The sequence below is a fragment of the Cylas formicarius genome, unplaced genomic scaffold (genome assembly GCF_029955315.1).
Source record: "Cylas formicarius isolate icCylForm1 unplaced genomic scaffold, icCylForm1.1 PGA_scaffold_9__14_contigs__length_23061073, whole genome shotgun sequence".
NCBI lineage: Eukaryota > Metazoa > Arthropoda > Insecta > Coleoptera > Brentidae > Cylas > Cylas formicarius.
In genome coordinates, this window is record NW_026844365.1 from 4,834,255 (window position 1) to 4,857,172 (window position 22,918).

The 22,918-nt window shown below is 33.7% G+C and overlaps 2 protein-coding genes across 2 annotated transcripts; both read right to left on the minus strand.

Annotated features, from left to right (window-relative positions):
- Positions 1-2,191: 2,191 nt before the first annotated feature.
- LOC132707914 (lysosomal acid glucosylceramidase-like) lies at positions 2,192-13,713 on the minus strand. Its single transcript, XM_060679936.1, has 8 exons — positions 13,145-13,713; positions 11,280-11,380; positions 10,214-10,397; positions 9,329-9,439; positions 8,361-8,508; positions 8,204-8,289; positions 3,706-3,980; positions 2,192-2,655 (listed from the first exon to the last, which is right to left on the minus strand). The coding sequence occupies exons 1-8, from the start codon at positions 13,661-13,663 to the stop codon at positions 2,556-2,558; spliced, it is 1,524 nt and encodes a 507-aa protein (XP_060535919.1). The 5' UTR covers positions 13,664-13,713; the 3' UTR covers positions 2,192-2,555.
- A 1,925-nt stretch (positions 13,714-15,638) lies between these two features.
- LOC132707420 (lysosomal acid glucosylceramidase-like) lies at positions 15,639-22,400 on the minus strand. The gene is made up of 5 exons (XM_060679269.1): positions 21,808-22,400; positions 20,732-20,879; positions 20,565-20,650; positions 18,502-18,776; positions 15,639-15,767 (listed from the first exon to the last, which is right to left on the minus strand). The coding sequence occupies exons 3-5, from the start codon at positions 20,628-20,630 to the stop codon at positions 15,668-15,670; spliced, it is 441 nt and encodes a 146-aa protein (XP_060535252.1). The 5' UTR covers positions 20,631-20,650; positions 20,732-20,879; positions 21,808-22,400; the 3' UTR covers positions 15,639-15,667.
- Between the last annotated feature and the right edge of the window lie 518 nt (positions 22,401-22,918).

The following is a 22,918-nucleotide window of genomic DNA, read 5'->3' on the forward strand; positions in this document are numbered from 1 at the left end:
TGAGCATATCCCAGGTGACGAGTTTAAGGAAATGTTACTCTCCGAGTTTTTTTAACTTTCAACTAAATTCTGGTTTTTCCCTGTTGCTCGAAGCATACGTTTCCATTTCACTATGTACAGCGAAGACTATATATTGCAAAGAAAAATTTGAAGATTTGGATCGGGCAATGTTGCAGTGGTTCCAACGTCTTAAAAATCTACCACTCTCTGAACCTATCGTAAAACTAAAAGAAAAGTTTGCTGAACAGCTTGTATTATTATATTATTACCCGTAATGTCGACAGAAACGGAACCGTCGATTTACAAAACTAGCAGAAAAGTTTTCAGTTCAGTTTTAATCTTCTCCTGAAGATGCCAACTTGGTTGGCGAAACGCGCGTCGTGTACGTAAAATGGAGTTTCGGTTTGTGGTAAAACGCTTTAGTGTGGGTTAGTAAAGTGCCCAAGGTTCCATTCAAGAGTTTGAGAAAGGTACCCTGCTCATTTTTTACAAAATGACGCCAGATAAAAGACTTAAATTTCGAAGCGAACAGTGTGTGGGTGGAAAACTTTCTAGGGAACGTATAAAAGTGTTAGTAGCTGCCAAAATGAATGGGAGACAAAAAAGAAAGGTAGTCCACTAATATCCTATATGCAGTCAACTTTATTAGTAAAGCTTGGAAAGAGGACTTGGAAAATGATCAGCCACTAAACAGTTTCAAACAACAATTACGTTTACAAGTGAGGAGGTGCAAGATTTTATGTTGATAGATCAGGATTTGCCTACAGCAGCAGACTTGACAGAGGAAGCCATATTACAACGAGCAAGAAACGGTGAGGAAGAGCACCAAGAGGAAGAAGAAGATGAAGGAGTTGATCTGAGACCACCACCAACCATTCAACAAGCCCTATATTCAGTTAAGTTGCTAGAGAATTAATCGAATAAATGGTGAAAATGCAAGTCCAAGTACGAGATGCGTATTGGCATACTAAAAAAAATCAAAAGAAAATGACCGATTATTTGAAATATTAAATGTAGTTCTTTAATATTTATATAAAATGTTCCTAAGTAGAGGTTAAAATGTGTATATAAAATATTTAAATATTACAGGACACATATGCGTATTGTTACTTTTCAAGTGCCTATAACTGTTTATAACAAAAAAAAAGCAGTCCCTTCAATTTCGCTATATAGAGTTTCAACTTACCTCAATGAAATGTTTCAAAACTCTTTTTACACTAGAAAAAAAGACACACACAGACACACATATCACTCTCATTCAGATCTAAGGAATCTTAAAATCACCCGCTATACAATATTCTTCTTTGTCAAAGACGGCTTAAGAAACCTAGTCTGCTAGACGCTGTGCATCTATTGCCACCTGTAGGAAACAGAAATCTGACATGTCTGCGTTTATGTTGATTTCAATTTGGGTTCAATTTTAACTCGAGTTCATTTTCTCTGCGTACAACTGAGCGACAGTCTCCAGAGCGTCAAAGATCTACGGTTAAAGAAAATTTCGTTTATAATTCGCTATTTCGTTGTATGGACAACTTAAATAATATTTTGCAACAACTTGATGAACGTGTTGCGTACTGCAGTTTTCCCACGATCATTAGTTTTTTGGTGTACTGTTGCAAAACAGCACAAGTGACTTATGTCTTGACCTGCTAAACGTCAAAATACCATCTCAAAACAAAAAATGGCTGCCGAACCCGTGACTGATGTACCGGACATGTCCGAAGTAGTTCGAAGAATAACGAAGATTAAAATTATGCTAGACAGCTGAGCTAATATTCTGTGGGCTGCGTAGCTTATAGGCAAAGTAATTCATTGCAGGATAATTGTTACTCCAGCAGGAACGCAACAAATATGGCCATAGATCAACACTAAGTGTGTCCCACATAAGTTACGTAATTTGTTTATTCTTATTTGTATTTTAATTGTTTTGGGCTCCGTTTGCAAATATGACCCTCACAGATTGTTTTTTGAATTTCTTTCTTTCTTCATAAAGAATCTATTGAAAGTTTTATGTGAATGCAACAAGAATACATATTTATGTTTCAGGCACTCGTTGGGTTTCTAATATTTAACGAGGTAACATCCCTATTTTGGTGGACTGGGATGCTGTTTATTATTATCGGTTTAGCGTTGATACTTTCCGATCAGACGGAAAATAAAGAAGAAATAAAGTCAAGTTAATAATACGCTGTAAATATTTATTTATATAATATATATAATATTTTTTTTACTTTTCGTTATAATTGGTTTCACTGGCTTCTTCCGCATTTCTTCTGTAGTAGTAAATTCTCCATAATTTAGAAAACGAATATGTGCCTCCGGTAATATTTGAGTAAATTGCATTTGCCTTATTTGTACGAACACGTGCCCCACTTTGGCATTTCCACTCTTCAATTGGGCCTCTTTGGAGTGGGGAGTACATAAAAATTATTGACTAAAATTTTGACGCTGATTTGTCGTCATGTCGTGTTTTATATCAATAAAACGGTAAAAATCTCACAAATATTGTTATTCACTATAAACACATTAAAAAAAAAAAAAACCTTTTACTGCTTTTATGGAAGGTAGAGAAGCGTATTTATTGAAGACGCGGGTACCTCAAGCAACGTTGCCAATCCAAGTATCTGAATCTCCGCCGTGACAGCTGCATCTTCCCTGAAGAAAATTTTGATTTAGATAGACCTTAATTTTAAAAATTTGAATAGATCTGTGCAATGAATTAATTAATAATCAAGTAACTAACATATTTGGAATACAATTTTTATGTTTCTAAAACCATTGCACTTGGATATACTTTGAACCAAATAAAGTTTTTTCCATGGTGACTCTCTTTCAAAGGTAACTTTTGTCATAAAGAGGACCCTAAGAACTCAGCATTTTATTATATTTCATTTAATTAGGTAGTTTTGCTGTGCGAGAGCAATTTAGAGGTTACTGCAGTTAATAAGAGATCATATTTTATATAAAATTTTTACAAATTTTACTCCCTTACCAGAAATCTATTTCATTCTAGACGAAAAAACAATTGAATAGGTACTTTTGAGTTGGAAAAATCTGATTAATTCGAATGGCACGCCATATTTTAAATTTAAAAATACACAACTCTGACGATAATTTTGATGTTTTACATAATCATTCAAAAAGCAAAAAACTAAATTTGTTGGAAGCAATGGAGATTAACAAAATGAGATATTCGAATTTATTACTTCATGGATTTAAATGCGTCTCCGTTGCTAAATTTAAATTTATAACCCTATACCAGTAATTAAAAATATATTACTACTAGTTTTTATATATGTGTCGGAATATAGTGATATTTTGTATTTGACAAATGCACGGTGTGAAAATCTGTATATTTTTTGTTCTAATTTAATTTGCGTGATTTTTCAACACCATTTGTTTTATTTCTCCAACGCTTTCATCAGTTGTTCGTCATCGGCGTCTTCTCGGCCATCTTGGAACAACTTTTTGCCCGAAGTAGATTCACCATATGCTGTTGTCAACATTTCAAGTGTTTCAAGCACTGTATTCCATTATTTACACAAAATGTTTTTTGTTCCATTTTTTGTGACAGCAGAAAATCGCCCAGAACACGTCTAACGTTTTTGTGTCACAAAAAAAAAAGTGTAAAGATCCAATGTACGTATCCCGCAAACGTCACCTTATTTTTTGAACACACCACGTATACTTTGAGACACACTATACCTGTTCCACAAAATTAGTGCCAGCTTTTCGTCAGGTCTCAAAAACGCCAAAACTTTGAGATCGGTATTCGTCGTGACATCTACTCGAACAGAACCGGGAATGACGAATTTTGAAAAGTGACCGAACCCGTAGAACATCGGCTGCTTGTAAAACTCTCCGGCAGTGGCGTTCGCGATGATGGGGGCGTCTACGTTATTGTCCACCCAGTTCGGACCACCTTCGGTGTCTAAAACCAAGTTCCAATCGATCCAACCGACGACGTCGTTTTCTAGATTCTGCAACGGCCATTATTAGCGATTTGTTTTCCATGAACAGAAGCGAAATTGATCGAAATTCAACTCAAAAACATACGTCCTAAAAGTCTTAACTTTTGAGATACAGGATGCTAAAATTTTCAAAAATAAAATATATTTGTTTAATATCTGTAATACCACTTTAGATATTTTAATAAAATTTGGCACATTTGCATTTATCTTGATAACGTTTTAATTGGCTTTAACTTTTTTGTTTTTGGAGATATCAAGGTAAACCAAAAAACAGTATGTAGGATTAATAGCCAACTTTTTTTCCAAGTGACGTATAAAACAAAACACTATCAATTTTTAGAAACATAAGCCTACATGATATTTTTTAAATGGAACGCCCTGTATATTATATATGTGTTTGAGAGAATATCTTATTGCCATTATAATGATGTAACACAATTTATATTTTAGTCCATTCGTTTTTGACAAATCGGCAAAAATATGACATTTTTACATAATTTCAAAGAGTGCCCTGAAAAATTGTTTATGTTTGACATATTAGTAAGCAACGTTGAAGGTTGAATTATGGTCCAAGTCATTCTATTAGAGCGCTGAGCTCCTTCAAAACAGATATTTCCACGACTTACAAGGAATTTTGCAGAAAACGGTAACGTACTAAATGCTAAAAAGGTATGCCGAGATAATAATGTTTTCAACGAAGGAAATAAGGCAAATATATTAGGATTCTATGAAGCACATCCACTTTCCTCTATTACTAGAGTATTTGAAGAGTTTAAATATAAATATAATGCATTTAAATTTCGTAAAACTCAAAAACTAAGCGCAGGACAATATCAATATTATTTGGATTTTTTAAATAGGGTAATTCGAAGATAGATGGCCCAGGTTTTGAAATTTCACGTTAATATATTTGTGAATCAAATTATAACTGCAGAGTTAGAAATGCGTATAAAATATATAAAATCAATATAAAAATAAATGTTTCAATTCTTGAAAAAAATAAAAACAGTTTACAAAAACCATCTCTCCCACAGTGCTGAGGTGAGATGGCGCAACAAAAAAAAAAGTTTTTTGGCCAAAATTTCACTTTGTTTTACACATCATAAAACCGCATTCATCGCAAAAGTTAACAAACTTGGAACAGGAATCATGAAACCACTTGGAGCAACGTAAGCATTGAACCCAGTCGTCAGATTTTGTGGTTTGGGAATACTCCTCGCTACGACCAGCGCATCTGAAGAATCATCGAATATTGGTGCTTCTAAATCAAATCGTCGTCTGAAGATGAGCTTTGCGTAGTTTTCTTAGTTTTCATTTTAGTAATTTTTAATTTCTTAATAACTGGTTCCATTTTACTAATGTTGTTTCCTTTCTGTGTTATCAGTTTTTTTCTTTTTCCTGTTGTCTCTGTAGTTAAAATTTCTGCCAGCTGTTTGCCCCTTTGTCGAACAGAATTAACTTCAGCAGAAACAACTGGAACAGGCGAGATGATATCCAGTAAAGCGTACCAGGGGTAGTTTTATTGGTTCTTGCAGGAGGTTTATTTTGATTTTCTGGTACAAGTGCATCTGCAGTCTGCCAACTGCAGCAGGGCTGTTAATTATCATCAGCTAAACCTTCAGGATAACTTTGAGAACCACCATTAAGATTCTGTTCATTTTGTACTGGATGAGGGATAGGATCAACTACGTTATTATTTTCAGTCAAATAGGCTTCATCTGGGATTGCAGAAGGATGAAAAGGCACAATTTCAGTAGGCTTAAGTGCTGAAGTCCCATTATTTACAGGCGCAGACTTATTTAGCTGCAGACCAGTCTCATCCATATTAAAAATAAGTCCAGGTTTTTGCATAAGATTGTTTTCGGTGAGAGTATTTTCTAACAGCTGGAAATAAACCTGTACGTCTTTTTTGTTCATACCCAAGGATCAATTAATGGAGACCCCTTCTGCTTTTCTCACTGATAGCTCTGGATATTTCTGAAGAAATAACTTAAGCCACGGAAAACCAGCTAGTCTCGATTCCTTCCCAGCTGTTCGGCCAATTTAAAAGCCATGCTTCGCACGTCGAATCGTGTAGGAGAAAATCCGTTTTTTTGAAGTTTTAGGATGTGTGTAACCAACTTTTCTTCAGCAGCGTCGCCTAATGTTGACGAGGGTCCAAGAGGGCCTTTATTCACATAATTTTTCGCTTTTCTTCTTCGTAGAGTAGTGGCCGGTACTCCAAAATTTCTCGAAGCCTTATTAACTCCCATTCTTTTTTCATTAACGGCTTGAATGACTTCAGTTAACTGTTGTTCAGTCCAATTAGCCCTGGAGCAACTTCCGGTGTGCTTGTAATTGGTCGGCATACTCGAAAAGAGAAGAAATATTACTGAGCCATCTCAACTCAAAATAAGTGAACATCTATCCCCGTCGTGGGAGGGGAGATGGCGTTATATCAAAACGTAGATGTTTTTACTTACCTAAGACGATAACTTGCCTAAAATTATTGTTAAAATCAAGGTCAATCAGCACTAAGCAGGAATTCCAAATAATATTTTCGTCCCAACCGAATCACAAAAAAATAATAGCAAAATACGGGTATAACCGGTAGACACACACAGTTCGTACATCATGGCGTCTGGACTCTAGCGATTGCGCTGTAAAATCATTGCGCCATCTCACCTTCTGCGCCATCTATCCTCGAACTACCCTATGCATAATCAGAATAATAATTTTTTGAAAAACATTTTATGGACTGATGTAAGGTCGTTCACCACAAGAAATGGTTGCAAAATACGCGACATTGGTCTTTAAATAATCCTAGATAATATGAATATATAGAAGATCGACCCCTAAATATATTATTGGTTATTGGCGGCAGACAATGTTGTGCAAGTTAAACATTTTCTTAGTATTGAATATCCCAGGGGTATTTAGAATAGTTAATGAATTTTTTACTTTAGCGTGTTTTGTCATTTTTCGTGTTTTGGTTCTGCTTTAATTTGTAAATAATTTTTGTTCTTGCGGTCAGTCACGGCACTATTTGATATTATATAAAATTTTCCTATTTTTGCCGATTTGTCAAAAATATAAAATATAAAGTGTGTCACATCATTTTAATAGGAATAACAGGGTGTTCTATTTACAAAAATATGATGTAGGCTTTTATACGTCACTTGGAAAAAAATTTAGCTACTAACCCTACATTTTGTTTTTTTTGTTTACCTGGATATCTCTATAAACAAAAAACTTACAGCCAATCAAAATGTTATCATGATAAATGGAACGCACGGTACTAGTTTCATTACTTTCTTAAAGGAAATTTATGGCGTACCGCTCTGATCGTCTATGAAGAAATAATATTTTGGTTAATTAGCTCGTCACAATACTGGTTAAATCGAGATTTTTTTTTGTGAAAAATAAAATATCTAAAACATAATATCTACTTTTTAGTTACCAATTAACGTTCTTCGGCAAAAAATAGAAGACTGTTTTTTCACTTTTACAATTTTAATGAAATAACAAAACATGATAATAATAATAAAGATTTCAAAACACACCTCTGAGTTTAGGTACTTCGTATTCGTACTTTGATGTTTTGAAGTGTCAGAGATTAGAGACTGTAAGAATAATTTTTATTTTAAGAAAAATCAGTGGTGTAACATCCGTCAAAACGGACGTGTGAAATTCCGTGCGCCTGCCACTGGTGTGTACACTAAATAATTCCTCTTGATATATAGTACATGTGTGCCAAATTTAATTAAGAAATCTAAATATATAATTATAACTACAATACTGAACCATCTAGCAAAAAATAAAAAAAAAACTTCGAAAGTAAGGAATAAATTATTAGAACAGTAGTTTTCAAGAGAGATTTAAAGATATTTCGAATGTATGGTACTCTCCCAGGAATTCAGATATGAAAATAGAAAACTGTTAAAGAAGTGAGCATAAAGAATTGGACGAAATAAAGACTTCTAAAATGAAAATTACATTATTTTGGAAATAAAAGTCATAAAATAAAGGAATATATATGAAGCAAAAATTATTCGGGATACTGGAGTCCACAACACTCTTATACTGTACAGTTAGTAAGTAATTTGGATATTTTGTAGTTTCAAATTTTGATGCTGTTTTTATGTATCCACCATATAACTGCCCCGATTCTATTTTGTCTTAGAAAATTATTTCGCGACGACAAAACTGCATCTGAGATTGCATATATTCTTTACAGATTTTGACAAACTTACTTCGAAAATATCTTTTATATAAGCGACTCCTCGATCCCAACTTCCTATTTGCACCGCTGGTTCCAATCCTTGGGCATGAAGAAATCCTGAAGATAACATAATACATGAAGTCTTCTGCTGCATTTTTGACCATGACCATGGATAATAATGGACTTACCGTTGCATGCTTCGGTGGAGAGTTTGAATAGGTCTTTTTTAGAGGTAGATGCCAAACTCAACGCAATAGGTGGTATAACGGTATCCGAATACCAGTGAATTCCGACACCATCCAAATAACCGACAACGTCATCGTTAGATAAGGTGAACTGATAATTGGACAAATATTTTAAGTTGCTATGCGAAGTTACAAATGTTACGAAAGCACTTAAGACTAAACAATACAATATACGTTTTCAAAAAAAAAAAAATCAGAATTTCTAAGAAACAAGTCAGAAATTTTAACTGGAGTCAGCATTTCTAAGGAATATGTCAGAATTCCTGACTTAAATCGAAATACACTTTTAAATGTAAAACTGTTCTTATCGTAAATAAGGAATTTAATTATTGAATAACCAGAAAGCGATAAAAATGGAATGTTTAAAATTCCAAATTTCAAAGAAATATTTTAGTCGTAAATGAGCGCATAAGAAATTCTACACAATTTTTATATTGTATTTAAATTAATCTAGCTCAATATATTTTCAATAAAAAAAAATACATCACCTTTTGTAACAAAAAGACAACAAGGTAGGCAAACACACAGAACACGTAAAAACTGGGTATGTATAAAACAATATAAAACAGACAATAATCTAATTTAGTTATTGTTTAAGTTCTTTAAATTTGATTTTAATTAAAAATTACCAAAAGACTTATTGCCCAGGCCAAACGCTTATTAAAGATCAAAACATGGCACATAAAAACAAGTACACAGTGTTAAAACTGTCTAAAAATTAAATCGAACAAATAAATAGAAAGGCCTCAATAACAATAATAATACGTTTATAAAATTTTTTATTATTTATTATTATTATTATTATTATTATTATATTATAGTTATTTTTTACTAATATTTGAAAACAAAAACTTCGCTAAAATCTCTGACTGCCGCGTCTAACACGTAAGTTTTTGTAAATCATTGATTACCAGATTAAAGAATAGTAGTGTAATCCTAGCCTCATCATGGGCAATGATTTTCAGATCCGAATAGCTCGAGTTCCTGACCCTTGGACCTAGATTGGCGGATATCCACTTGTTCTGAAAAGAAGTTTTTCTTTAATCAAGGGTTCTCGCAGAATCAACTAAAAAGGTGTATTCGATAATTCCCATAATGATTTGAGAAATGAAATATTTTCTTGTAATAATAATATGCCGCCCATCCCAAAGGTCAGTGATGAAATTCAGCCAGGAGTCAGAGGTCATTTCTAATAAGTAAATATTTGGTAATATTGTAGTATGCATCTTCTAGGATAAATTGCTGAAATATGGTTGGTTGTTACTTTCTAGTTCTTCTTTTTTATTTTTTTAGCAAGTATATTTCCATTTGATATTTCATTATTTGAGTTTCAATTTTTGTCCAAATCAGATACAGAAAAAAAGTGTTAAAGTTTGACAAAAATTTTATTTATTTTTGTTTTGATTTTCTGTACATGGAAAACGAAACAAGTATAGATCTCCTGAAAAATCTCTTTGTATTGAATTGTGAACCATCTTCTATGAAAAGTAACACAGTCGATAATTTGAATCTCTTAAAAGTGGACTTGAAAGGCAAATACCTCGTGCATCTGTTTAAAAGAGTCAAAATCTTTGTAACAGATGCAATTTTGAAACCGTTTTTTGCCTCATCACTTTGTTAGGGGGATTTGACATCTAGAAAATAAAGAACGCAATATTTCCCAAAATAGTAAAAGTAAATTCACAATTTATGTCTATACCCAATGATGGAAAAAGGTCTATTTGAAGAAGAGAGAAAAGAAACAATCTTGTCTTCCTCCACACCGATTCACTTCGTTTTGAATATTTTTAACTTACCATTTGATTTGGTAGAAATCCCAGGTTATTGATGTTGATTCCGATTATGCCATTGATAGGTTCGTTTTGCGTAGTCACTCCCCAAAAGGATATGTTCTCCTGTTTGTAACTGTCGAAAAATTTGATGTAATATTCGGCCCACAATCCGTAATATTCATCCTTTAGCTGCCCGAAGCGTGTGTAACTAAAAGGACATTTAAAAATGAAACATACAATGAAAAAAGATTGTAGAATTTTCCATTTTTTTTTAAATTTATTTTTTGCCTATTTGTGAAATGTAAAAAAATATAAAGAATAGTTATTTATAATTTGTATATTAATTTATACGCGACCAACAGACATACATTCCTGTAACAGATAATAATAACATAAAGGAAAGTAAACATTAGAAAGACAACTATTAAAACAATCATTTGGAAGTGAAAAAAAAAAACAAAACTCGTAGACAAACAAGTCAGTAATCTAGATCTAAATTTTTTGAGTTTTCTTATATACTTTTTAAATGAGTTAGCGGAATTAAATTCAAAAATGGTAAATATAAAAATGATTCGTTCAAAATATTGTTTCTCTTTAATTTTCAAATTTTATTTTTCGAAATGTCTAATGTTATTTTGGGCGATATTTAAATAATTATTGTTATATATGTTGACGACTTTTGTGTTGTTTGGATGTTATTAACTTCTCCACATATAAATATTACAATCATCCAACCTTGAATATCGTCCCATCAACGAATCAAATGAAACTTGTTAATATATTCCCAGTATTCCGAAAGCAATGTAGGGCGTTTAAAAAAAATTGATATAAAAGTAGGTCCGGAAATGTTGGTATTCAATAATTTTTGTCGGATGTACTTGAAAAAAACTTTTATAATGGTAAAGGGGTGGTTTTGAATTAACTAGATAAAAATAAGGGATCCAAACAAATAGTATTGCACGCCCCTCACTTTTATTGTAATTTTGTCATTTGCGTATAAATCTAATCGATCTGCGTTTTAATTACGATACGATATTTTTTCTCTGGCCTGAGTTTGATGAAATTGGATAAATATAAAATAAATAAATACCTGTCTGTAGTTTTCATCCACAAAGGAGCCGACCAAGCGGTTGCGAACAGTTTGAACGGATCAGTTCCCTTTAGGTCAATGGCCTTTTTGATGTACGGAATCTTAAAAAGGCAAACTTCATTTGTTTGCAGAACTATGACTATGATGAACGTATAAAAAAAATACATAATAAAGAAAAACATAACAGTTTGTTATAATTTTTTACAAACAAAGAGGAATTATTTAACCACAAGGGTTTTACAGTATTAAATCAATAGAGATTGAGCTTAAAACGCTTTGATGATCATACAATCGTTCTTACGCAACTTCACTGATCATTAGTGAAAACCTCCCCACTAATTATTGACATTCAATTAGAAAACACCCTGTAGAGTTAAATTTACATATGGAATATGGATTTTTGGTTAGTGTGCTAGTGTGAGAACATTGTACTAGTGATGTAGATATAGTAGTAGTTGAAAAGTATTCCGCCGGAGGTTCCAGTTTTTGCACATCCCCTGGCGATTTGATGTAAACCAAATTAGATACCGAGGTCCCTTTAATTAGTGATTTGATTCTAAAACGTATTGAGCCGATGAGATAAGATAAGAAAACTTCAATTGAGATGTTTGTGGTTTTTTTTCTCACCTGATTACGAAAATCTCGGCCGCCGGCTATATAAATCAGATTAAATTTGAACACGAGTTTTGAACAAAGAAGTAAAATTGACAAAATAAATAAAAACTAAAAGTTCAGATTTTCACGAAATTATATATTTTCACACGACAATTGTTTCGACAATACCGTGTCTTTATCATTTGATATAATTTCGTGAAAATCTGAGCTTTTAGTTCTTATTTATTTTGTTAAATGGATTTTCATCAAGTAAAAGCCACCTCACTTCAAGTAAAATTGAGTTTATTAGAGAGGATTTATATTGAAGATCAAGCAATATAAGTATTCTTTATATACTATGATGCAATATTGTGGCAACGTAGCATTTTTTTGGCACTTTTATATTTAAAATGACTTTATCTATTTACATATTTTCAGTATTTCTCCTGAGTAGATTGTTAATACTGTTTACTGACTGATTCCCATATTGGTGATAGCTGAAACACTGAGTAGGGATTAAGATTTTCGGTTGCTTTTTTTAAAATTTAACAACGGAGACGCATTTAAATCCAATTGGTCATTAAGTAATAAATTCGATTATCTCATTTTGCTGATCTCCATAGCTTACAACAAATTTGGTTAGTAGTAGTTAGTAGAAAAAAACTAAATTTATTGGAACATCTGAACATTTTTTGTTCTAATTTAATTTGTGTTAAATGGATTTTCATCAAGTAAAAGCCACCTCAGTTAGATATTTAGTCATGTGAGATTTTGATGAGTAGTAAACTGTCATTACGACTTATCCAGAAGATTTGAAAATATTATTACAGTAGCCTATAGAAGTTTCTTTGAAAATCACTTGATTTGTTCGGCAATATGGAACCAAATTTTACAAATTTAAATAACAACTTATTATAAAACGGAAGTCGTGGATAAGATGATAACAGACTAAGAATCCGCGCTAATCTGTGTCAAAGATTCGAATTACTATAGGAACGACTTATGTGGCTATACATCCTCAAAAATAATAGGTGTATATGCGTATAACTTTTGTAAGTAATCCTTAAAAAGGAGAGATCTTTCTTTGTAATAGTTCTTGCAGTTTTTGAAAGAACTGCTAGTAGCAATGTGGATTTGCATTCGCATTACCACCAACAGAGTACCTTCAATGACTTAACATTGTGTTGGTAGTTCGCATCCTTTTCTGAATGGTATAATTAGATTTCGACAAGAAACTCGCAGTTTTATAGTAGTCCTTTACACGAACGTACCTTATATTTGATGTCCTCCTCTTGCAAAGCAAACGATTCCAGGGTTTCATCTTGAGTATCGCAGTAAGTATATCCTCTAGTTGAGAAGTCAGTACCGCCGATAGGCACTCGGCCCATACTATACTGGACACCATCTTTCCCGAAATAGCTCTCTAATAGTTTATCCTGAGCGTCAGCCGGAAGCAAGGCGATATTTATCCCTGCGGCATCTGTGAAAGCACCTCCAAAACCGATGATTTCCTGGTACGTGGTGTCGAGGTCCGAAATAGTTACGGTATTAGCGGTTGTCGTCGCTTCCACAAACTTTCCGGTGCTCGAATAGAACCCAAGCTTATCTTTGCTGGTCGTATATAACTGGTATTCCCCCGAAGATAGGCTTAGCACCTCGGGAACCGTATCGCAATAGGTAGAGTTACATACGCACACGCTACCATCCTCCACAGATCTAAGGTCACACTCATTAGCGGCCTCGACCGCATAGAGTGCGGAGATTAGCAACAAAATTTCGCGGATGCGCATTGTCGAACTACACCGTAGCGTTTCTGCAAACAGGATGGCAAAGGTGCTTAAAAAATGTGCGATTAAGTACCTCCCAGTCGCACTGTGATACTATTATCTCCGGTTATTCATTGCGCGTGTGAATAAGCGCGTATTCGAAATCTCGGAGGATATTGAAGTCGAATGAAAACACATATCTTTTGCGTTAACATTACTTTGCTAGGATGTTTGATGATGTTGGACACGACACAGCTTCGCTTCCCCTAATCACTTCACTGGATATAGTATTTTTTTAATTAATTCACTTATAATTATAATAATATACGATTTACTTTAAAAAAGTGGTTTGACATAAATGAATGTTTATTAGATGTTTTGGTTTTAATGTGGCGCTTAATATGTCACTTAAAAAATAAGCGACTTCTTGAGCAGTTGGTTAAACAGTTTGGCACTTTCATTTAGTACTGTACTGTATCTATTTATGAAACTGAATCGTATAACAATAAGCACTTTCTGGTATAACCTTGAGTTCTTCCAGCGATTTTTTCTTTATCTCTTCAGTGGTTCCAAACCTTCCAAATCTTGGAACGGCTTGTACCACCTATAAACATTTTTTTCTTTGCTCAAAGTAGATTCACCATATGCCGCTCACCATTTTTTGCACATAATTTATGCAAATTCTTTGTTTAATTTTCGCTTCCGTCTCACAAAACAAAGTAAACATCCAATCTAGCTGAAACTGTGAACATATGTTAGGGGGACGTGTACCAACATAACAAAAAAATTATCAAAAAAAGATCGAATGTACGTAGCGCACCAATTTCAAAAATCACCTTATTTATTGATCACACGTTGATTTGTTAGTATATGACTTAAAGGGAGATCGAATATTAGATATTAGAATATTAGACATCTTGATCGGTGCATAATCGAGTGAGGAATGCGTACTATGCAGTGTTGCATACTATAATTTTTCTACGACCGTTAGTTTTCACTGACATGACCATCAGAATTGACAAACGTCAAAATTCAACGCGTGGTAAATATCTCCGAAAAATTCCGGAAATGTCCGAAGTGGCTCGAATCCCTGGGAAACGAAGCTGACGTGGTAAAGTGACGGTTCCCGCACGCTAGATCGGTGTATAATTTGGTATTTTACAGGCTGGAGTAGAAAAATTTATAAACGAGTGAGATAAAGTTTAGTCAGTTAAAAATAATAACAGATTATCGTATTACTAAATTTCGTAACATTCAAACTAAACGTTTACTAGTGGTCATTAAACCAATTCGTTTGTCATTCCGATCAGTTCTGCTATTGTTGTCTCTTTCTAACTGTGTACGTTAGACAGAGAGTGCTATATTGTTGGACATTTGATTGTTGGACGGTATGATGTTTATTTAACTATTACAATTGATCATTAATTAGTTTATTTAAAGAAAAAGACTGTGATTAGAAGAAAAATCATTCAAGCATTGAACTATTAAGAGGATTAAATTTTTAAGACCGTATAAGCAAGAAAAAGCAAGTCCGAACATTCAATTTTGTTTTGTTTGTACTGATGAGACATGGACATTTGAGAATGGTACAATTGGTCTTGGCAAGGTATTAATATAAAAACTATAAAAACCACTAAAATTTATGCGAACGGTATATATAATTTCTGTGGAAAACTTAAATTACAAATGTCACTTTAGTTACCGACTAGTCCATTAGGGATACAATTTAGCAAAACAACACGAATACATTCACTGACATAATGGTCAGAATTGACAAACGTCAAAATTCAAAGCGTGGAAAATATCTCCGAAAACATCCGATTGCTCCCGAACCCGTGCGGTAAAATCCCGGAAATGTCCGAAGTGACTCGGATCCGTGGGAAACGAAACTGAGCTGGTAAAGTGACGCTTCTCGCACATTAGATCGATATGTAATGGGGATTTTTACAGACGGGAGTAGAAAAAAAAACATTTACTTTATAAACTTATTTATTTACTAAGCCCATATTGTAAACTACCTTCCCGCAATTAGGGAAAGTAGAGAAGCGTATTTAGCGAAGATGCTGGGACTTCGAGCGATGTTGCCGATCCAAGAATCTGAATTTCCGCGCTCACAGCTGCGTCGTCCCTGCAGAAAATTAAGTGGGCTTATTACTTCGGGAAATTGGACAATTTTTCGACTTATTTTATAATTTCTGGGACTAGTTTTATTCTTATGATATTTTCTTTCTATTTGCTAAGAGAAGAGCAAAAGTCAGCAGTCAGGATAGATGTACCCCTGTTTTTGTGTGCGAGTGGGAGCGTAGAGACAGACAGCAGCATTGGGTGGAAAAGAACTGACCAAAAAGGGTTCATTTAATATGCTTTGCGATAGTCTTATTGATCAGCGAAAAATTCTCTTACCAACGTTGTCTATTAAATTACTTTAAATGGAGATGATACAACTTTTGTAGGTCCTCAAATAATTTAAAAAAAAACTTCCACAGGCTACTGTAATACTTTTTATAAAACCTCTAGGTTTCTGCTTAATTAATTCTTTCAATGTCGATAAAAAACCTTACAACAAAAATGAAAAAAATATTTTCTCATCAAACTGCTTAACATAGGTATTCTCGGTTACACCTAACAAAATTCCGCGTCCATAGTTTCCTTTGTTAAGACCAAACTTATTTATTTATATCCTCAATTATTTTTTTAGAAACTAATTTATTACTTAGAAGCAGTTGAAATTTAAACAAAAAATTTTTGTGAATAATTTACAGCGAAATTGCAGAATTGTTATTGGCTTTAAAGTGGATCTGACAACCTCAAAATTTGTCAATAATACGCCTCTCGCTGGAAGTTTCTGATAAGCCTTCTAGTTTGAAATATCCTTAATAAAAATAGTTTTTGCTGTTAACTGTGGTCATTTAGTTTAATTGCGAAGATTCTGTGCTTATTACTATGAAAAGGAAAGTTATGATATAATATTCAACACAAACGTAATAAACCTGAAGTTTGTTATTGTCGAACTTGTGAGACAAGAACAGACAGACAGGAAGACACAAAAATCAAAACTGCACATGAATTTTTAAATGAACTTTATTTTTATTACTTAACGTGTATATAGTTCTCTAGTCCAAATTTTCAAAGAGCTCTCACAATTGATCAGGTTATTCCATTTTTATTAAACTTGATGTGATGCCACATTTTTTAATTTAATTTTTTTATCAAGAAATTTAATCTCTAAATCATATCGTAAACCTTTTTGTTTACCTTGTTCCCCCTGTTAATCTTTTCTTGTAACATTCTTAGGCCCGTTTACTTTGCTGAAGTCTAAAAGTGTTGCAGTGCACAGTGGTTGATAATGTTATCGAAAATGCCTTTTCTATTTTTAGCAAAAATGCCTTCCAAATGTCATGCTCATATGTAATACAAGAAATTTAACCAAAAAGAATAAATTAGACCTCTAATGGTGTGCAGATAATGACTGATAGTAGCAAAGTTTGCAACATAAACAAAGAAATGAAATAAATTGGTTACATGTGGCGTTAACAAGTAATAGTCGACTTTATTATCCACTAAAACTTCTACTAAAAGAACCACTAAAAGTGAGATAATAATAATAATAAGCGTTATTGTCTAACAGATATAATATCCAATGACAAGACAACTAATTCGCCAAGTTCAGTTGCCAGGTCCAATAAAAATTCAGAATTCCAAGAATGTACCAATAAACAACAAGCAACCATATAAAGAGCTTATATAAAAAAAACTCAAACCCAATACTTGGCACGTAAAATTAATCTTTTAATGTGCTAAACTGAGCCTGTGTTATATCATTAACATCTACATCACTACAAATACAATTGAAAATGTCCATTGCTTTAAAGTGTGGACTTCTAAGCGATGGGAGAGAGCTGGTAGGATATCGATAACAATTCAGAGCAGTCTATAAAAGATAATTTCGAATCGCATTTGGAGACAATTTTGATCAGAGCATCTTTGTGGAAATATACCATCGCACTTGATGACTTCCTAATGGCAACTGACACCTCGCTTTACTATGTATCTAGAATACATATGTGCATGTGATTTGGAACAATCTTTAATTTCCTTTTATACGATTTTAAGTAATTTTATGTATTTTTTATCATGTGCATACGATACCACAAATTACTATTTAGGGAATCAATTCATGACCTGAATCTGAGACATCGAGCCGCGCTCGCTATACCGTTACATACTCCTCCTGGCTTTTATTTAAAAAGGCATTTACTTCTTCCCAAGCGAAATAACTAAATTGTAAAAACCAAGTGTCAATTTATATGTTATAGTAAGGTTCTTTTTTGATGTGTAACCAAAATTAACCAAAACTAACCAAAGTGTGAGTGTGAGTAGCTTTAAGGTCAGAGTTCGCCCATGTAATTGTAATAAAGACAATTATTATTATCATTTTTGTTATTATTATTATTATTATTATTATTATCGGTCTCAGATTTCTGTGTCTGGAGTATTATAGCCCTCAGTTTCACGATAAAGATAGCCCTTATGAAGCCACTGTAGTGATGATGTTTTGTCTATGAAAGGTGTCTTCGAGTGTTAGAGGGTGTTTACCATTAGGCGCTTTTTCTTTTAATTTTGATTTTTATTATTATTACAGTTCCAATTGCAAGACTTTGGTGAAATTTATGCAAAATTCGAATCAGAATTCAGCAATTTTTCATGTTTTTCATCTGTGAATGACTACATCAAAATATAGGAAGTTTGTTTCAATTGACACATAAAACCTGTTGTAGTTTAATATCTATTTTACATTAGCATATTTTTTTTGAGGATATAGTTCAAATCACCCACCACCGAAAACTATCCACCCTACTTACCTATTCCACAAAATGAGTGCCAGTTTTTCGTCGGGTCTCAAAAATGCCAGAACTTTGAGATCGGTATTGGTCGTGGCATCAATTCGGACAGAACCCGGGGTGACGAATTTCGAAAAATGACCCAGCCCATAGAACATCGGCTGCTTGTAAAACTCTCCGGCAGTGGCGTTCGCGATGACGGGCGCGTCCACGGTGTTTCCAACCCAGGTCGGGCCACCTTCGGTGTCTAAAACCATGTTCCAATCGATCCACCCGACGACGTCATTTTCTAGATTCTGCAAAAAGTGTTATTAAGAAATGGTTGATTAAACTTTTTGACAGATGTTTTTATTTTGATTTTATATAATTTTGATATCCGGCTGTGTGTGTTTTAACGTCCTGCTGTAGTCCGTCATCACTGTTATGCTCCATCTCACATCCCATCTACCAAGAAACTCAATTACTTCTTGGTGATTGTGTTTTGAAAATCCTTGCATTTGCATAATGTTCTTATCTTATATCCTCTTTTATCTGGGCATCGGATATGGCTGGAAATATCTCGCATGAATAGTTGAAACACTGTTCATTTTTATCTAGAGCTTTAACAAACTGTTTCATCAAGCCAAGTTTGATATGAAGAGGAGGCGGTAAAACATTTTTGGGGTCAACTAAGTTATCTCTTAATACATGCCCTCAAAAATATACAAACAAGCAAACAGCTTTCAAATATGAAAATCGCTGTAGGCTTATTTAATTACATTAATTTTAACTGTGTTTATTTTAACAAGTATATGTTACCGAAGTTACTGCTTGCTGACATTTAGCGGTTAATATCGACAGCAAATGAATTGATGAAAGACAGAACAATTATCGGTCACACTGGTCGATGTCTGAGATACACAAGTCATACACAAGGTGTAATATAATTTGTACTCGACCTCTACTGCAGTAAATAGTGATCAATTGCTTGAAAAGTCTCTAGCAATAAGTGAAGGAGAAGTTAATTGCTTTTATTTACTTCGAGATTAGTGCTCTGAAATCGTTTTTGATGTTATTTTTGCAAAAACTAAGTGCGGTACTTCTTTGGACTATATATTTTTAAAATTTTGTAAACCAATGGTATCGCAATCTCACACTACGGCCATTGCAAATTTATAATGGTTTACCAAGATCATTTGACCAGTTACGAACGTTAAAAACTGAGTCATATCTGAAATATGTGGAAAGAAGTTGAAATAGTGCATTCAAAAAGAGTAGCTGCAAAAGAAAATGTACTACCTTAAGCAACAAAAATGTTGCGAACTTCAAAAAAAAGTTTTCTGCGCCCAAATCGGTGATACCGTAAGAACTAAAGTCCATGACGGTGGTCCTGCAGATCCCAGAAATGTGTTAGCCAATGTTGTTGTAATAGAGGATATTTATAAATAACGACGAAAAAAAAATTTCGGTAAGAGAAGCAAATTCTGTCAAAAAGTGGATGGCAAGCCTATACCCGCCATAACTGCAAAAAGATGCAATAAATAAGGTTGCCATATATCCATTTCGTTTTTTTTTTAAATTTTAGTTGAAGCAATAAAACGTATGTTATTTTTATATTAATATTAGACATGATTGTTGTGTTTGTTTTAAGTGCAATAACTTCTTCCGTGTTTTAATCAAAATAAATAATAATAAATAGAGTTTTTTTTTGTTTTCTTTTTGTAAAAACATCCTTTGGACATACATATGGTGAATGTTGACATTCGACAGTCACAGTTAGAAATAATAACATTTGATGAATATATCGGATATACGCCATTTCAGAATAGCAGTTGTATAAAAACAAAAGACTTTTTATACATTGAAGTTCCAAATTTGAGGAGAGCAGTTAAGGACGTTAACTGAAAGAGCAGAAATTACTGTATATATTTCGAACCGCCGTTAATAGCTTGTTGAAGAATTATATGTTGCTGCTTGAGATCAAATCTCCAGAGATGAAGCTAAAAATTTGAAATTTGGTAATTAAGAGTATCAAAAGCTTTCGAGTAGTCTGATAGAGTGACGGGGAAAATCTGGTTATTACCTAATTTTGACTGGATACTTACCTCCAAAATATCTTCGATATAAGAGACACCCCTCTCCCAACTTCCTAATAGCACTGCTGGTTCCATTTCAAGGAAATGGGCAAACCCTGGAGAATAAATCCGACAATTAAAAAGGCGATAAGTAGATACTCATCATCCATCTTCATGTTATTAAATATTAAACTTACCCGTGCATGCTTCAGTGGAAAGTTTGAACAGGTCCTTTTTACTAGTAGACGCCAGTTCCAACGCACTAGGAGGTATCGCATTATCCGAGTACCAGTGAATTCCAACCCCATCCAAATAGTTGACAACGTCGTCGTTGGATAAGGTGAACTGACAATTACAAAAACATTTTAAAAATTAAAAAAATTAAATCCACCGTACAAAACATCAACATTCTACGACAGTGATGTGAAATAGGGGCTTTAAGAAGAACCATGTGATGGCGAGAAACGACTTCCAATACTCCCTTTACTGCTTTTAGAGTCGAAGAATTATAGCTCATAGACTACAGTCACAGCGTTCTAGACTAGTTTTGCCATTAATCAAAAGTCATAGAGATTGTTTTGTTTGATGAGCTGATATTGGATGCAACCAATTGGGCGAATTAGTATCTTCAAAAGATGTGTCTAAACGTTATTGACATTGGATTTCGCAACAGATCAGCTGATGATTTGAAACGCCAAAGTTTTTTTAGACATAGCGCTACCTTCTCAAGAATGCCTTGTCAACAGATTACCCGATCGAATAATGTACAATACAATTGAAAAAATAACAAGGCTTATGGGAGACATAAGAAAAAACACAACAGAAAAATATGTACCACTGTTTCTAATTATGGGGACATCAGCCAAGAAGCCAATACTGCTAGCAGACATTGTATAAATGGTGGTGATGAGAATTGTGAGATTCGAGTATCGCAAACATCACACCAGTGGGTCGAGAGTTCTGCAGCTCTAAAATCGCCAAGCAAAGGGTACAAATTAGGCTGCCTGCGACATAGGTACAGAAAAACCAAATGAAAATGTCTCTATTGCAATATTCTAGGCCCATTTTCCAAAGATGTTTGAAAAAGATATTGATATATGATTTTGATGTTTTCCGAGTCTCTCTTATGGTCTACAGTATAAAGGAATTTCTGAGGAATTCCTCTCCTACAGCCCTATTTCACATAATAACTCCTAAATTCTAATATGTCTTTGATGTACCGCAGTCTTTGCATTGAGCAAAATGATGTGAATGATTTCATATCGTTTATTACCTCATTAAAGAATAGTAGCGAACCTCTTGATTCATCATGCGCAATGATCTTCAGATGCGAGAAGCTCGAGTTCCTGATCCTAGGACCTAGATTGGCGGATATCCACTTGTTCTGAAAACAATAAAAATTTGCAACTTAGCCTGATATTTTCCCACCCAACCTATATTTTAAACACATAAAATACTGATACCCATCCCAGTCCGACACCGACGTTATATCTCTCTTAGTCATGTTTCCCTGGATGAAAATTGCTTTCTTGTACTTCTTCTTGTACTAATGCTGCTCCATATGAACCATTTTTACTTCTGATCGGAGGATTTGGTGTTTCTTCTCCCATGCATCCTGGACAATGTTCTACATTATTTCTATGTTCCCTAATTCGAGTTTCCATAGATGAACACCTCTGGGAGTTATCTTAAAGATTCCGCATTTCTAAAGACTGATAGGGTCACCGACGGAGGCGAACCAACCAAGCCATGAATAACAAAACACCCTTAAGAAAAGTGCTATGAGAATTTGATCGTTATTCTCTTGATAATGGTTGGAAATAAATGCCAACCGAAACTAAAGTAAAGTCAATGTAAGTCCAAACAAATAGTTTTAACTTTAAATAAACATGTTTCTTTATCTTCTATAGTATCCATCAACTGGGATACCAACGTGTGAGATCTATGATTTGGTCTACGTATCTCATCAGTGTCCATTCTCTTGACCTTTTGAATGTATAAACCCAAGAAAGTTAACGCTTTCGTATCCTGAGAATGGCCCAACAGAAGGTTGTTACATCGGCATAGAATCCAATAAGATTTTCTTTCGCATAACTATTACAATTGATCATTAATTAGTTTATTTAAAGAAAAAGACTGTGATTAGAAGAAAAATCATTCAAGCATTGAACTATTAAGAGGATTAAATTTTTAAGACCGTATAAGCAAGAAAAAGCAAGTCCGAACATTCAATTTTGTTTTGTTTGTACTGATGAGACATGGACATTTGAGAATGGTACAATTGGTCTTGGCAAGGTATTAATATAAAAACTATAAAAACCACTAAAATTTATGCGAACGGTATATATAATTTCTGTGGAAAACTTAAATTACAAATGTCACTT

What these genes read in the sequence shown, in the direction of transcription:
- LOC132707914 (XM_060679936.1), bottom strand. Translation starts at nt 13,663, where the DNA reads ATGCGCATCCGCGAAATTTTGTTGCTAATCTCCGCACTCTATGCGGTC. An exon ending in GATTTCTACCAAATCAAATG is followed by an intron (nt 9,440 to 10,213) that starts GTAAGTTAAAAA and finishes ACTTCTTTTCAG; the next exon opens with AACAAGTGGATATCCGCCAA. An exon ending in GCACTAATTTTGTGGAACAG is followed by an intron (nt 2,656 to 3,705) that starts GTATAGTGTGTC and finishes AATTTTCTTCAG; the next exon opens with GGAAGATGCAGCTGTCACGG.
- LOC132707420 (XM_060679269.1), bottom strand. Translation starts at nt 20,630, where the DNA reads ATGGAACCAGCAGTGCTATTAGGAAGTTGGGAGAGGGGTGTCTCTTAT. An exon ending in ATATCGAAGATATTTTGGAG is followed by an intron (nt 18,777 to 20,564) that starts GTAAGTATCCAG and finishes CACTTTTTGCAG; the next exon opens with AATCTAGAAAATGACGTCGT. An exon ending in GCACTCATTTTGTGGAATAG is followed by an intron (nt 15,768 to 18,501) that starts GTAAGTAGGGTG and finishes AATTTTCTGCAG; the next exon opens with GGACGACGCAGCTGTGAGCG.